At 48.0% G+C, this 14672-nt stretch overlaps 1 protein-coding gene across 11 annotated transcripts in view; it reads left to right on the top strand.

Annotated features, from left to right (window-relative positions):
• DIP2A (disco interacting protein 2 homolog A) overlaps positions 1-14672 on the top strand; it is a 223301-nt gene that overhangs the window by 167992 nt on the left and 40637 nt on the right. For all 11 annotated transcript variants that reach the window (XR_007768344.1, XR_007768343.1, XR_007768342.1 and 8 more), the window contains one exon: positions 3276-3412. Coding sequence is in view for 5 of the 11 variants with exons in the window: in XM_050916476.1 (XP_050772433.1) it covers positions 3276-3412 (137 nt within the window). In the remaining 6 variants the exon portion in view is untranslated. The remainder of the gene's footprint in view (positions 1-3275; positions 3413-14672) is intronic.

The raw sequence follows: 14672 nt of genomic DNA, 5'->3' as shown, positions 1-14672 counted from the left end.
TGTGTGTGGCCATAGAGCATAGATCATTGCACTGTGTGTCTAATTCTCAGCGCTCTCACCTGCATCTCTGTTAAGGAAAGTATTATAGATAGCTTTTGAATTAATTGAAGAACTTTTTTTAATGCAGTAGTAAAGCACTAATTCTCAGTTTGAATGTCTGTTTAACAGCCTTGTATTTGGAACTTATTAGGATTATGACTCTGAAAATGGGTTTACGCATAGCTGAGTCTGAAGCTAATGGTTTGTACGTCTGTGTAACTTAAAAACTCCCAATTTTCTAGTCCACGCCCGCAGGGCTCGGAAAGACATGTATATCCTGCCTAGCAACTGGTGAGCTGTCGCTGTAGTAGTTCAAACTTTGTCCTATGTCAAAGCTTTGGTTGCAGTATTACCTTATTGGGGTTGCTAGATGCTATCATATAAACAGATCCAAAGTTCCTATTTATTGATGATAATCATTCTGTGGACAATTTAAAATTAGGATGGAGACTGGTGGGTAACTGACACATTCATCTTTCACACTCAGTTTCATTAGGGTGAATTAAGGGTCTCCTAGTTCAGATACAGGCCGGCAGGGTCAAAGGGCAAAGGTCCTCTGAAGATTGACATTTCCTGAGTTGCCACCAAAGTTTTTAGTTTCTGCCTGCACCAGGCCAGGCTTGGCGACTGAGTTACACAAATTCAATGTGGGAGGGAATGTTCCTGTTTCTATTCAGTGACCTCTCTCAGCACTTGCTTCTCCCACTGTCCAGTAAGTGCTGCCTAAGCCCCTCAAGACTCCTGTTCAAAGACCGAATTGGAAAATTGCGACAGATTGTGAGAGAAGCTGAGCACAGGCTTGCCTGCCCGAGCTAGCTTGAATGCAGCTAGTGTGATTAACAGAAGCAGGGAAGGCAGCGCCGTGTGGGTGTCAGTGCAGACCTTGGGTACATACCTGGATCACTAGCCCATGCTTTGCTGTCTTCACTGCTGCTGTTACCTGTGCTAGACCATTCACAGCTGTTGCTGTGTGGACATACCCATCATTTGTCCTGGCTCTTGTCACGTCCCTTCCCGTCTACGCAGCAGCCTGCTCTGGGGCCAAGAGTGTCCAGACCCCGTGTGTCCGTAAGAAACGCTATGAGTAGCTCCAAGGGTTGTGACCCCCCACCCCCCCACACACACACAGAATTTCACAGGGTGCTCTGAGCAAGGTGTAATGGGACCGGACGGGGACTTGGGTTAAGGAATTGGCTTCCGATTTCAAATTTTCAGAAGCCCAGAAAAGAATCTACACACCCAGATGGGTGCTGCTGCCCAGCCCATGGCCTGGGCCTGGTTAACACTCCCCTCAGGGCCACACGCTGGCTCAGACAGATGCAGCTTGAAGCAACTTTCACACCTTGATTACAGAGATCCCAAAGCAATGGAGAGCTGGAGCCTGTGCAAGTGGAGAAAAGGGCCCGGCAAGCCTGTGCTGTCGAGGGGGCTGGACTCAGCTCAGCGTGGGGACTGGAGGGAGGCCCCAGGGAGAAGGGGCCCTGCAAGGAATGAAACTTCCTCCTGGAGCCTGCAGCAGCAGCCAACACTTAACAGTGCTTCCACGTTGGAGGCGAGAGGGAGGGAAGAACAGAAATACCTTCCAGGGGTGCTTGCCCTGTAGAGGAAGGGTCGTCAGTCGCTAATCCCTGCTGCAGGGGGCAGGTGGGGACAGGGGAGAGGAGGCTCTGCAGCAGTAACAGGTGCAAGCACACGGAGTAAATGATGGACACAATTTCAATTTACTTATCCCTATTATCACTTCTGGTCACGAGCATCCATCTTTGGAAACCAACAAGCCGGCAGAAGAATACAGAAATACTGTGGTTTTGCTCCCTTTTTCAACAAAGAGCTGGATAGCCCCCTTGAAGAGACAGCAGCCCTGCCCGCATCCTGGCCCTAGTTTGGATAACAAAGGATGGTGTGAGAGTAGGGGTCCAGCTGCTCTACTGCCCACCTAGGCCATCCCATCCTGGTCTTAGTTCCTCTGCATCTGAGGTGGTGAGTTGAGCTGGCTAGCTCCGTTATCATCGTCATCACCCCTGCGCAGCTGGAGAGTTATCTTGTACTACCCCATCCCAGACACGGTCAAATAGTGACTCTCCCAGGGATTGGGAAATGCAGAATAATCCCAGCAGGCTGGCACAGGCAGAGAAGCCTGTATGGAAGCTGTATCTTGAGAGACCTATGGGTGGCCTCAGAGGCAGAGGGTCACTGATTGCTGCAAAAAAGGCCAGTGTGAGCTGTGATTTTCAAACACAAGTGTCCTGGAGCAGGAAGGAGGTAATTTCTGTAAAGAACTTTAATGAGACCACACAGGAAATTAGCATTGAGTTCTGTGGCCCTCAGTACCAGAATGGTGTAGAAAATTGAAGAGACTTAATAGAAGGGCAACAAGAATAAGGCAGTAGAGGAGATGATTTATGAAGAAATATTAAAACAGCTAAACATAGTTTATCTAAGGAATGGAAAATATCAACAAACTGTAAAGGAAAGATTATTTAGGGTGGTACCAGGTGATGTAGCATGAAGTAATGGAAGTTGGTGGAGAAAAGGAAATTTTAGGCAGCATGTCAGTGGAGTTCTGTTCGATTACAAAAGAGCATCTCAACAGCTGTGGGAAGCTTGGCATGCTTGGAAAGAAAACGAGACAAAGTACTGGAAAATCTGTTGAACCAATCCTAAACTGGCAGTGGGAATAAAAGTGGCCTAATCATTTTTTGTTTCCATTTCTAATTTGTGTGTGTCACACATTTAATTTAAGGAATTAATGTCTCCAAATATGAAATGTGCAACAGTAAATCAAAAGGAATTATTAATTTGTAATTGGTATTATCTAAACATGTCGTCTTTAATACTACATAAATCCTCAGTCACCTAACCAGCTGCCCTGGATTATAGTATTTTGGCCTTCATGTTCAAAAGCAAATGCTACGAGGTTGTGGTATTATGTAGTGAGGCCTAGAATGTAATGGGCGGGGGGGAAATTGGAGATTTGATAGTTTGTAGTTTTCATAGCTAGAGAATACATAAATCAGAGATTGCATTACTCAGATTATCAAAATGCTTTTTAAATTTCTATTACAAAACCCTCCTTTTTGGCACATGTTTATGTGTAATGTTTCTGCTTTAGCTGCTCAGTGTCAAAATTCAGTTAATCACGGTACTTTGTTTAGCAGCAGGCCGATTTCTGTCTACCAGTTTACCAAAATACACATAGATGATAATAGCGCTGCCTTCCTGCTCTTCCTCTTTAGCCAATGTGTGTGTTGTGAAGGCGGATGGAACTCCTTATCTATGTAAAACCGATGAAGTTGGTGAAATATGTGTGAATTCTGGTGCAACTGGGACAGCGTACTATGGTCTCCTTGGAATCACCAAGAATGTGTTTGAGGTTTGTCTTTCTATAACTTTTATGCCCTTTATAACCTTTGATCAAAAGATGTTTTTATTATTTCAGTTAGTGAGGAGATGGGCAGAATTATGTATCAGTTTCTTTTTGCAAGTGTGACTGGGGAGGAGAGGGGGATGCTGAGATGGCTCAGTTGGGGCAAACAGCAAAGAGTGGGGCAGACAATCCCCTAAAACTGGTGGTTATTCTAATACTTAGCTGTTCTGTTGCTGGCTTGGTGAATCTTCTACAATACCTTACTGGCTACACAGAGACCAGAAATACAGCTCCCTTAAAGCAACCCAGTCTTGAGCTCCCACTCAGACAGCCAAGTCAAATATGATGACTGAAAATCTTTTTCATCACATAAAACGTTCTGCCAGTCTCAAAGGGCTGGACACATTACCCACCAGGTTAATGAATATTTCAGCTCTTACCCAAATACACACTTACAGTCACTTCTTATCAACTAAACTAAAATTTATTTAAAAAAAGAAGAGAGTATTGGTTAAAAGATCATTATACATACAGATACAAAGAGAGTTCTTAGGTCAGATTCATAGCAGAGATGGTGAGTTTGAGTTGCAAAGGATACTTTCCAGCAGGGCCTGCTTTAGGAACTGCGGGACCCTATTTGAATACCTGGCAGCGGTCCGTGTCTTTGGCGTCTCTTCGGCCACAGGTCCTTCACTCACTCCGGGTCTTCCATGGCACTGATGGACCCACCGCCAAAATGCCACCGAAGACCCGGAGCAAGTGAACGACCCGCCGCCGAAGTACCGCTGAAGACCCGAACCACCGCCATGTGAGTAAAAATTAAAAAGTTAGGCTCTCTTCTTAGGGGCACGGGGCCTGAATTCAGGGGGAATCGGCTTAAAGCCGGCCCTGCTTTCCAGAATCCATTCATTACATTATAGTCCAATGCCCAGTGTCAGGGTGATCCAGAATGGAAATGGAGACCTCAGTCTTGCAACTCAGACTTCCCCGATGAAGCTTAAGCAGATCTGAGATGAAAGGATCAGGGCCTCGGAGTTTTTATAGATCCCTGGCAGGCTATTGTCAGTCTCTTGATAGCAGGTGTTCCTTGGGTAAAGAATAGTGTCTTTGAGGTAACCTATTTCCTAAGCAACACTGGTAATTAACTACATGGTTTTACATAAGGTAATTGCTTATCTCTCACCATTTACAGGTAGTTTAATATATACTTCAAAGAGAAATGAAGACAATGATATCACTACATTCACAGTTAATTTAAATGCAACAACTTTTGATCTCTGCATTAACAGAATACAGTGACAGACGAGAACCATTATGTTCTTCTTCGAGTGATTGCTCATATCCATTCCAGTTAGGTATGCGCGTGCCATGTGCACATTCGTCGGAAGACTTTTTCCCCTAGCAACACTCGATGGGTCAACTGGGCGCCCCCTGGAGTGGCGCCACTATGGCACTGGATATATACCCCTGCCGGCCCAGCCACCTCTTAGTTCCTTCTTACCGCCCGTGTCAGTCATTGGAACAGTGGAGCGCGGCTTAGCTGACCTTCACTTCCCTAGCTACTCGTAGTTTCTCGTTCTTTACTGTGTATATAGTTATAATCCTTTTTTATATATATAGTTATGCTTACGTTACTTCTTTAATAGCATAGTTAGTTTAGTAATAGATAGAGGGGTTCGGGGATTAGCCCCTTCCCTGCACCCGGTGCCGGGGCCCATGCACGGCTCACCAGGTTTCAAACCGTGCTCGGCCTGCCACAATCCGATGCTGACAGAAGATCCGCATGACTCCTGTTTGAAGTGCCTCGGGGAATCACACTTGACAGATAAGTGCCCCATTTGCAAGGCCTTCAAGCCATGAACAAAAAAGGAGTGGGACATCAGACTTAAACAGCTCCTCATGGAGGCGGCTCTCACCCCTCCACCGTCGGCACCGAGCGCTGGTCAGTCGGTGAGCAGAAGCGCCTCCTTGGCACCAGACCGCACCGGTACGGCCAAAGCTTCTTGGCACCGGGCGTCGCCGGCACCGAAGTCAGCTCCACGCCGCTCCCTCTCTCCGAGGTTGAGGAAGGCCAAGACTCCTGCTGCTTCAGCGGCACCCGCACTGCAGCCAGAGAATGTGCCTAAGTTGGATCGCCCAGCGCCGACACCCGCCGCGGCACCGACTAAGTCGGCACCATCGATTCCAGTCCCATAAGGGCCGTCGAGTCCGGCGCCTGTTAGCTCCCCGGCGCGTGCCGCTGTAGAGCTCACCATACCGTCCACGCCGGAGACGTTCTCAGAGGCGAGGGACCTGATCGCCTTGACAGACTAGGTACTGCCTCTACCCCCAGCACCACCGGTGCGGGTAATACAATCCATAGGCAAACCGATCTTGATTAGACCACCCTCTGTCGGCACAGCAGATCAGCACCACTCATGATCACAGTCCTGCAGACGCTCCAGGTCCGAAGCCATTCACGACGCCGGGATTCGAGATCTCGGTCAACCTCCCAGCACCGATCTGGTCGCAGGTCCCGATCTCGCTCCCGGTACCGATATGCTTCCCGGCACCAGTCCCCAATATGTAGTGGAGCGAGGTCCGTTGGAACATCTGCCCGGGGCTTCTCCGCTCCTCCATGGCCATCCAGACACACTTCAGTGTCGTCCCATGCGGACAGCTACTATGCCCAAGACCGCGATTCCGATGTGCCCGCTGGAGTTTTTCAAGAAGCCCAGTCTCAGGACCCAGGACCTCACCAGTGGTCCTTTTGGACACCTTGGACGTACCACCAGGCCCAAGGTGCTCCGTTAGTTCCGGCCCACTCTGCTTCATCAGAGCATCGAACACCAGAGGCCACAGTTAGCCGTCCTCCTCCATCTGGGACAAAAGAAGCGCTAGTCCACCCACCGGTTTCCCCAGTACCGCTGGAGCAGGAACCAGCGCAAGAGCAAGAGGCCATACAGGACCCGCTCGTCCCCGGCATTTCCTCCTCCTCTTCTCCAGATGAGGCAGTGGCAGGAACTTCCTCCTTGGGGCTGCCTCCAATAGACCTAAGAGCCCATCAGGACCTCCTCAGGAGGATAGCGCTCAACATGAACCTCCAGGTGGAGGAGGTCCTGGAGGTCGAGGACCCTGTAGTGAGCATCCTGTCGGTGGATACCCCCACTAGAGTGGCTTTGCCCTTCATAGACTCATAGACTCTAGGACTGGAAGGGACCTCGAGAGGTCATCGAGTCCAGTCCCCTGCCCTCATGGCAGGACCAAATACTGTCTAGACCATCCCTAATAGACATTTATCTAACCTACTCTTAAATATCTCCAGAGATGGAGATTCCACAACTTCCCTAGGCAATCTATTCCAGTGTTTAACTACCCTGACAATTAAGAACTTTTTCCTAATATCCAACCTAAATCTCCCTTGCTGCAGTTTAAGCCCATTGCTCCTTGTTCTATCATTGGAGGCTAAGGTGAACAAGTTTTCTCCCTCCTCCTGATGACACCCTTTTAGATACCTGAAAACTGCTATCATGTCCCCTCTCAGTCTTCTCTTTTCCAAACTAAACAAACCCAATTGTTTCAGCCTTCCTTCATAGGTCATATTCTCAAGACCTTTAATCATTCTTGTGGCTCTTCTCTGGACTCTCTCCAATTTCTCCACATCTTTCTTAAAATGCGGTGCCCAGAACTGGACACAATACTCCAGTTGAGGCCTAACCAGCGCAGAGTAAAGCGGAAGAATAACTTCTCGTGTCTTGTTTACAACACACCTCTTAATGCATCCCAGAATCACGTTTGCTTTTTTTGCAACAGTATCACACTGTTGACTCATATTAAGCTTGTGGTCCACTATGACCCCTAGATCTCTTTCTGCCATACTCCGTTCTAGACAGTCTCTTCCCATTCTGTATGTGTGAAACTGATTGTTCCTTCCTAAGTGGAGCACTTTGCATTTGTCTTTATTGAACTTCATCCTGTTTACCTCAGACCATTTCTCCAATTTGTCCAGATCATTTTGAATTTTGACCCTGTCCTCCAAAGCAGTTGCAATCCCTCCCCATTTGGTATCATCCGCAAACTTAATAAGCGTACTTTCTATGCCAGCATCTAAATCGTTGATGAAAATATTGAACAGAGCCGGTCCCAAAACAGACCCCTGCGGAACCCCACTTGTTATACCTTTCCAGCAGGATTTGGAGCCATTAATAACTACTCTCTGAGTATGGTTATCCAGCCAGTTATGCACCCACCTTATAGTAGCCCCATCTAAATTGTACTTTCCTAGTTTATCTATAAGAATATCATGCGAGACCGTATCAAATGCCTTACTAAAGTCTAGGTATATCACATCCACCACTTCTCCCTTATCCACAAGGCTCGTTATCCTATCAAAGAATGTTATCAGATTAGTTTGACACGATTTGTTCTTTACAAATCCATGCTGGCTATTCCCTATCACCTTACCACCTTCCAAGTGTTTGCAGATGATTTCTTTAATTACTTGCTCCATTATCTTCCCTGGCACAGAAGTTAAACTAACTGGTCTGTAGTTTCCTGGGTTGTTTTTATTTCCCTTTTTATAGATGGGCACTATATTTGCCCCCTTCCAGTCTTCTGCAATCTCCCCCGTCTCCCATGATTTCCCAAAGAAAATAGCTAGAGGCTCAGATACCTCTTCTATTAACTCCTTGAGTATTCTAGGATGCATTTCGTCAGGCCCTGGTGACTTGCAGGCATCTTAACTTTTCTAAGTGATTTTTTACTTGCTCTTTTTTTATTTTATCTTCTAAACCTACCCTTTTCCCGTAAGCATTCACTATATTAGACATTCCTTCAGACTTCTCAGTGAAGACCGAAACAAAGAAGTCATTAAGCATCTCTGCCATTTCCAAGTCTCCCGTTACTGTTTCCCCCTCCTTACTGAGCAGTGGGCCTACCCTGTCCTTGGTCTTCCTCTTGCTTCTAATGTATTGATAAAAAGTCTTCTTGTTTCCCTTTATTCCCATAGCTAGTTTGAGTTCATTTTGTGCCTTTGCCTTTCTAATCTTGCCTCTGCATTCCTGTGTTATTTGCCTATATTCGTCCTTTGTGATCTGACCTAGTTTCCATTTTTTATATGACGCCTTTTTATTTTGTAGGTCACGCAAGATCTCGTGGTTAAGCCAAGGTGGTCTTTTGCCACATTTTCTATCTTTCCTAACCATCAGAATAGCTTGCTTTTGGGCCCTTAATTGCATCCCTTTGAAAAACTGCCAACTCTCCTCAGTTGTTTTTCCCCTCAGTCTTGATTCCCATGGGACCTTACCTATCAGCTCTCTGAGCTTACCAAAATCTGCCTTCCTGAAATCCATTGTCTCTATTTTTCTGTACTCCCTTCTACCCTTCCTTAGAATTGCAAACTCTTATGATTTCATGATCACTTTCACCCAGGCTTCCTTCTATTTTCAAATTCTCAACGAGTTCCTCCCTATTTGTTAAAATCAAGTCTAGAACAGCTTCCCCCCTAGTAGCTTTTTCAACTTTCTGCAATAAAAAGTTGTCTGCAATGCAGTCCAGGAACTTATTGGATAGTCTGTGCCCCGCGGTGTTATTTTCCCAACATATATCTGGATGGTTGAAGTCCCCCATCACCACCAAATCTTGGGCTTTGGATGATTTTGTTAGTTGTTTGAAAAAAGCCTCATCCACCTCTTCCACCTGATTAGGTGGCCTGTAGTAGACTCCCAGCACGACATCACCCGTGTTTTTTACCCCTTTTAGTCTAATCCAGAGACTCTCCACACTTCCGTCTCCTATGTCCATCTCCACCTCAGTCCAAGTGTGTACATTTTTAATATATAAGGCAACACCTCCTCCCTTTTTCCCCGTCTATCCTTCCTGAGCAAACTATATCCATCCACACCAACATTCCAGTCATGTGTATTATCCCACCAAGTTTCAGTAATGCCAACAATGTCATAGTTGTATTTATTTATTAGCACTTCCAGTTCTTCCTGCTTATTACCCATACTTCTGGCATTTGTATATAGGCATCTAAGATACTGGTTTGATCTTGCCTCCCAGCTTTGCCCTGACCCTCCTTTCTCTCTGCCATTATAGCCCATGCTCCCTCCTGTTTCCAACCCATCTCCCAGGTCTTGTTCCCCACTTACCTGTGGGGTTTGCTCACCTGTCCCCGTCGAACCTAGTTTAAAGCCATCCAAGGACCATCCAAGCCAATGCTGACACCTTATGGCAGTCCCCCAGCCTCCATCCCCCCTACGGCAAAGAGGGTCGTGCGTAAATACATGGTACCCTCTCGGGGGTACGAGTATCTGTATCTCCACTCTGCTCGCTAGTCCTCCAATCAGTCAACGAGAGGGAGCGCCATGGCCAACAGGCACCAGCCCGAAAGTCAAAGGAGGCTAGGCAAATGGACCTACTCGGCCACAAGGTGTATTTGGCAGGCGCCGTACAGCTCCGGGTGACAAATCAGGAGGCTCTACTGAGCCGATATAACTATAGCACCTGGGCGGAGGTGGGTAGATTCACAGAACTACTTGCCCCGGACTCCCGCCAGGAATTCGCTGCTTTCTTGGAGGAAGGGAGAAAGGTAGCCAGAACCTCCCTCCAGGCTTTACTAGATGCGGCCAACTCGACAGCCAGATCTCTGGCCTCCGGTATCACCATGAGACACATCTCATGGCTACAGGTTTCCAACCTCCCGCCGAAGCTACAATATGCTATCCAGGACTTACCCTTTGATGGTAAGGGTCTGTTCTCGGAGAAGACTGACTCCAGGCTACAAAGCTTGAAAGACAATAGAGTCATCATGCGTTCTTTGGGCATGCATATATACACCTGTGACCCAACACAGACCTTTCCGTCCCCAGACTCACCACCTGTACCTTGTGCCCAGACACAGGCAAGACTTTGGCAGATGGCACGAGCAGGGTGGGTGGGCGGGCATAGACGCCAGTCAGGACCCGAAGGGGGCCAAAATCACGGTCCCTCGAAACCACCAGTGGGACCGAAGTCTGCCTTTTGAAGGTATGCCCGAGGACGGAGTACCAGTTTCAGGCCAGGATCCTTTTCCTCCCTTCTCCAACCCTCTCTCCTACTTCCTCCCGGCGTGGTCCCAATTGACCTCAGACCTCTGGGTCCTACGCACGGTGAATCAAGGATACCACCTCCAGTTTGTTTCAACCCCGCCTTCCCACCCTCCAACCCAGTCCCGCTTCAGGGACCCCTCTCATGAGCAATTCCTCCTACAGGAGGTGCAGACGCTCCTCACCATAGGAGCGATAGAGGAGGTACCAAAAGACGAAAAGGGCAAAGGGTTTTACTCCCATTACTTTCTGATCCCCAAGTCGAAAGGAGGCCTCAGGCCTATCCTAGACCTGCGAGGCCTCAACAAGTTCATGATAAAGTTGAAGTTCTGCATGGTCTCCCTGGGGACCATTATCCCGTCCTTGGATCCTGGCGACTGGTATGCTGCCCTCGATATGAAGGACACACATTTTCACATCGCCATTTTTCCTCTGCTCAGGAAGTTTCTTCGCTTTGTAGCCAACCGTCAGCATTTTCAGTTTATAGTCCTTCCCTTTGGCCTCTCCTCAGCCCCAAGGGTGTTTACAAAGTGTATGGCCGTAGTCGCCGCACATCTCGACTGACATCAGATACATGTATTCCTGTATCTGGACGACTGGCTCATCAGAGGGACCTCCGAGACACAAGTCACACAACATGTAGGCCTTATCACAGACCTATTCACACGCTTAGGCCTGATGCTCAATGCGGAGAAATCAACACTGCCCCCCACACAAAGGCTAGACTTCATAGGAGCTACCCTGGACTCCAATCTAGCCAAGGCCTACTTACCTCAGCCGCGGTTCCAGGCAATGGCAACAATCATCTGAGGTCTACAGAACTTCCCGACGACCTCGGCTCGCACCTGTCTCGGTCTCCTAGGTCACATGGCAGCCTGCACGTATGTGACCAAATATGCCAGGCTCCGCCTTCGACCTCTCCAAACATGGCTCAATTTGGTATACCGTCCGGGCAGCGACCCAATAGACACAATAGTCACCATTCCCCTGAGCACCCTACGCTCCCTCAACTGGTGGCTAACCCCCTCCCTGGTATGTGCAGGGCTACCGTTCCATCCGCCCCAACCCTCACTGTCCCTGACGACATACGCATCATCTCTTGGGGGGCTCACCTTGGACACCTTCGTAATCAGGGCCTCTGGTCATTGCAGGAACTGGCGCTTCACATAAATGTCTGAGAGCTGAGAGCGGTCCGCCTGGCATGCCAGACATTCCAGCAGCATCTATACGGCCATTGTGTGTCAGTGTTTACAGACAACCCAACGGCCATGTATTATGTAAACAAGCAGGGAGGGACTCGATCTTTCCCCCTCTGTCAGGAGATCATCCGACTCTGGGACTTCTGCATAGCCCACTCGATAAACCTGGTAGCGTCCTTTCTCCCAGGGGTTCCGAACACTCTGGCGGATCAACTGAGCAGATCCTTCCTGTGTCACGAATGGTCGATAAGGCCAGACATTATTCATTCGGTCTTCCAGAAGTGGGGTTTTCCCCACATAGACCTATTCGCCTCTCGCGTGAACAGGAAATGCCAAACGTTCTGCTCCTTCCAGGGTCTTTCACCGGGATCGATCTCGGACGCATTCCTAATGTCATGGAAGTACCGACTGCTCTATGCCTTCCCACCATTCCCGCTGGTTCACAAGGTCCTAATAAAACTCCGCAGGGACAGAGCGCATCTGATCCTGATCGCGCCAGCGTGGCCCAGACAGCACTGGTACACCACACTGCTCAACCTGTCCATAGCCAGCCTAATTACCTTGCCACTCCACCGAGACCTCATAACGCAGGACCATGTCAGTCTCCGCCACCCGGACCTGCAGGCCCTTCACCTCATGGCATGGCTACTGCATGGCTAAACACGTCAGAGTTACGCTGCTCCGCTCCGGTACAACATATACTCCTGAGTAGCAGAAAGCCTTCCACTCGGTCAACATATCTGGCCAAGTGGAAACGTTTCTCCTGCTGCTGTGAAACGCAGACTGCTACTCCCTTTAAGGTCTCGATCCCCACCATCTTGGACTACCTCTGGTTGCTTAAGCAGCAGGGCCTGGCGGTATCTTCTTTGAGGGTGAACTTGGCGGCCATCTCCACATTCCATCCAGGAGAGAGTGGCCACTCCGTGTTTTCTCACCCTATAGTTACTAGATTTCTTAAGGGCCTGGAGCGCCTCTACCCCTAAGTACGCCACCCTGCCCCTACCTGGGACCTCAACCTAGTCCTCAGCAGGCTTATGCTTCCAACATTCGAGCCATTGGCAACTTGCTTGCTGCTATACCTGTCCTGGAAGACAGTTTTCCTAGTAGCCATTACATCAGCCAGACGAGTTTCCGAGCTTCGAGCACTTACGGTGGACCCACCGTATACTGTCTTTCACAAGGACAAGGTACAGTTGCGTCCACATCCGGCGTTCCTCCCTAAAGTGGTGTCGGCCTTCCATAGCAATCAGGACATCTTCCTTCCGGTCTTCTTCCCGAAGCCTCATTCATCCCGACAGGAACAGCAGTTACACTCCTTAGATGTCCGTATATCAATCAGATGAAGCCCTTCCGTAAATCCCTCCAACTCTTCGTTGCAGTGGCTGACCGGATGAAGGGCCTACCTGTCTCCTCCCAGAGGATCTCCTCTCGGGTGACGACGTGCATCCGCACGTGCTATGACTTGGCTCATGTTCCCTCAGGCCATCTCACTGCACATTCTACCAGGGCTCAGGCTTCATCATCCGCCTTCCTGGCCCATGTACCAATCCGGGAAATATGTCGCGCTGCTACCTGGTCCTCGGTCCACACCTTTGCTTCGCACTATGCTCTGGTCCAACAATCTAAAGATGATGTAGCCTTTGGCTCAGCGGTTCTGCACTCTATCACATCTCACTGCAACCCCACCGCCTAGGTAAGGCTTGGGAATCACCTAACTGGAATGGATATGAGCAATCACTCGAAGAAGAAAAGACGGTTACTCACCTTTGTAACTGTTGTTCTTTGAGATGTGTTGCTCATATCCATTCCAAACCCACCCTCCTTCCCCAATGTCAGAGTAGCTGGCAAGAAGGAACTGAGAGGTGGCTGGGTCGGCTGAGGTATATATCCGGTGCCATAGCGGCGCCACTCCAGGGGTTTTACCCTAGCAACCGAATGTTGCTAGGGTAAAAAGTCTTCTGACGAACATGCACGCGGCGCGTGCACACCTAACTGGAATGGATATGAGCAACACATCTCGAAGAACAACAGTTACAAAGGTGAGTAACCGTCTTTTACATTGTCAGCCTCTAACAACATATATGTAGAAATACACACAAAACACAAACATTATCTACTACTATGTCTCTAAAGATTGAAACTGAGTCAGTTAACCTACTAGTTGTGTAACCCTTTCTGGACCGGTTTCACAACAGGTATGCTCATGTTCATTGCAACAGCATCTGTTTTAATCAATTAAATAAAAGCCATGGCAAAATACACCTCTCTTCATCCCCTCCAGTAACGCATCAGAACTGAGACTTGTTTTTCCTTTAACCAAATTATGAAATAGCATTAGCAGTCAATCATCTTTTTTTATATATCATGCTCATATTAGCATCCTGTACATAATCAAAGTATGATCACCTCACCTCTGTGTCAACACAGCATTAGCATGTAAAGTTACATTAAGACATTTCAAGGATATTATTGCATAAAGTCGGGTGATTATTCACATAGATCTCTGATACCACATCATAATATCCTACATGCATCCTAGTATTGTTCAGTTATTGCCACATTGCTTAAGTAAGTGTGCCTAGTGTATTGAAAACCATACACAGGGTTTTTATATAAAAGTAGACTTTGGTTACTTGCTGTAATCCTTAGAACACTGAATAATCTGCAGCTGGATAATACACAAGACTGTGTTCCTTAGGGCTTGGCAGCAGTTTGAATAGAGGGTGAAATAAGAACAAGAGTCAGCCTCACTGCATTTGATGCGAAACGCAAAACCCACCACTTTCCCAAGCTTTACTGCTGCAGTATCTGAATCTAATTTTTTCACATATACAGGCCTATTCCCAAAAAAGCAAAAAACAAAAAGAAGGAAGTGACCATTGTTGTCCTCTTGCTTTTGGGAGGCACTCAGACACTGCTGTTGCAGACACCAATATAAGATGATCGATGGAAATGCGATCAGGGAGGGTTTTCTGTTTCAGAAACGATGCGTCAGGACTC

This window comes from Gopherus flavomarginatus, chromosome 10, assembly GCF_025201925.1.
Source record: "Gopherus flavomarginatus isolate rGopFla2 chromosome 10, rGopFla2.mat.asm, whole genome shotgun sequence".
NCBI classification, from domain to species: Eukaryota; Metazoa; Chordata; order Testudines; family Testudinidae; genus Gopherus; species Gopherus flavomarginatus.
The sequence above is the reverse complement of the archived record's forward strand: the minus strand, read 5'-3'. Positions and strand labels throughout refer to the sequence as shown.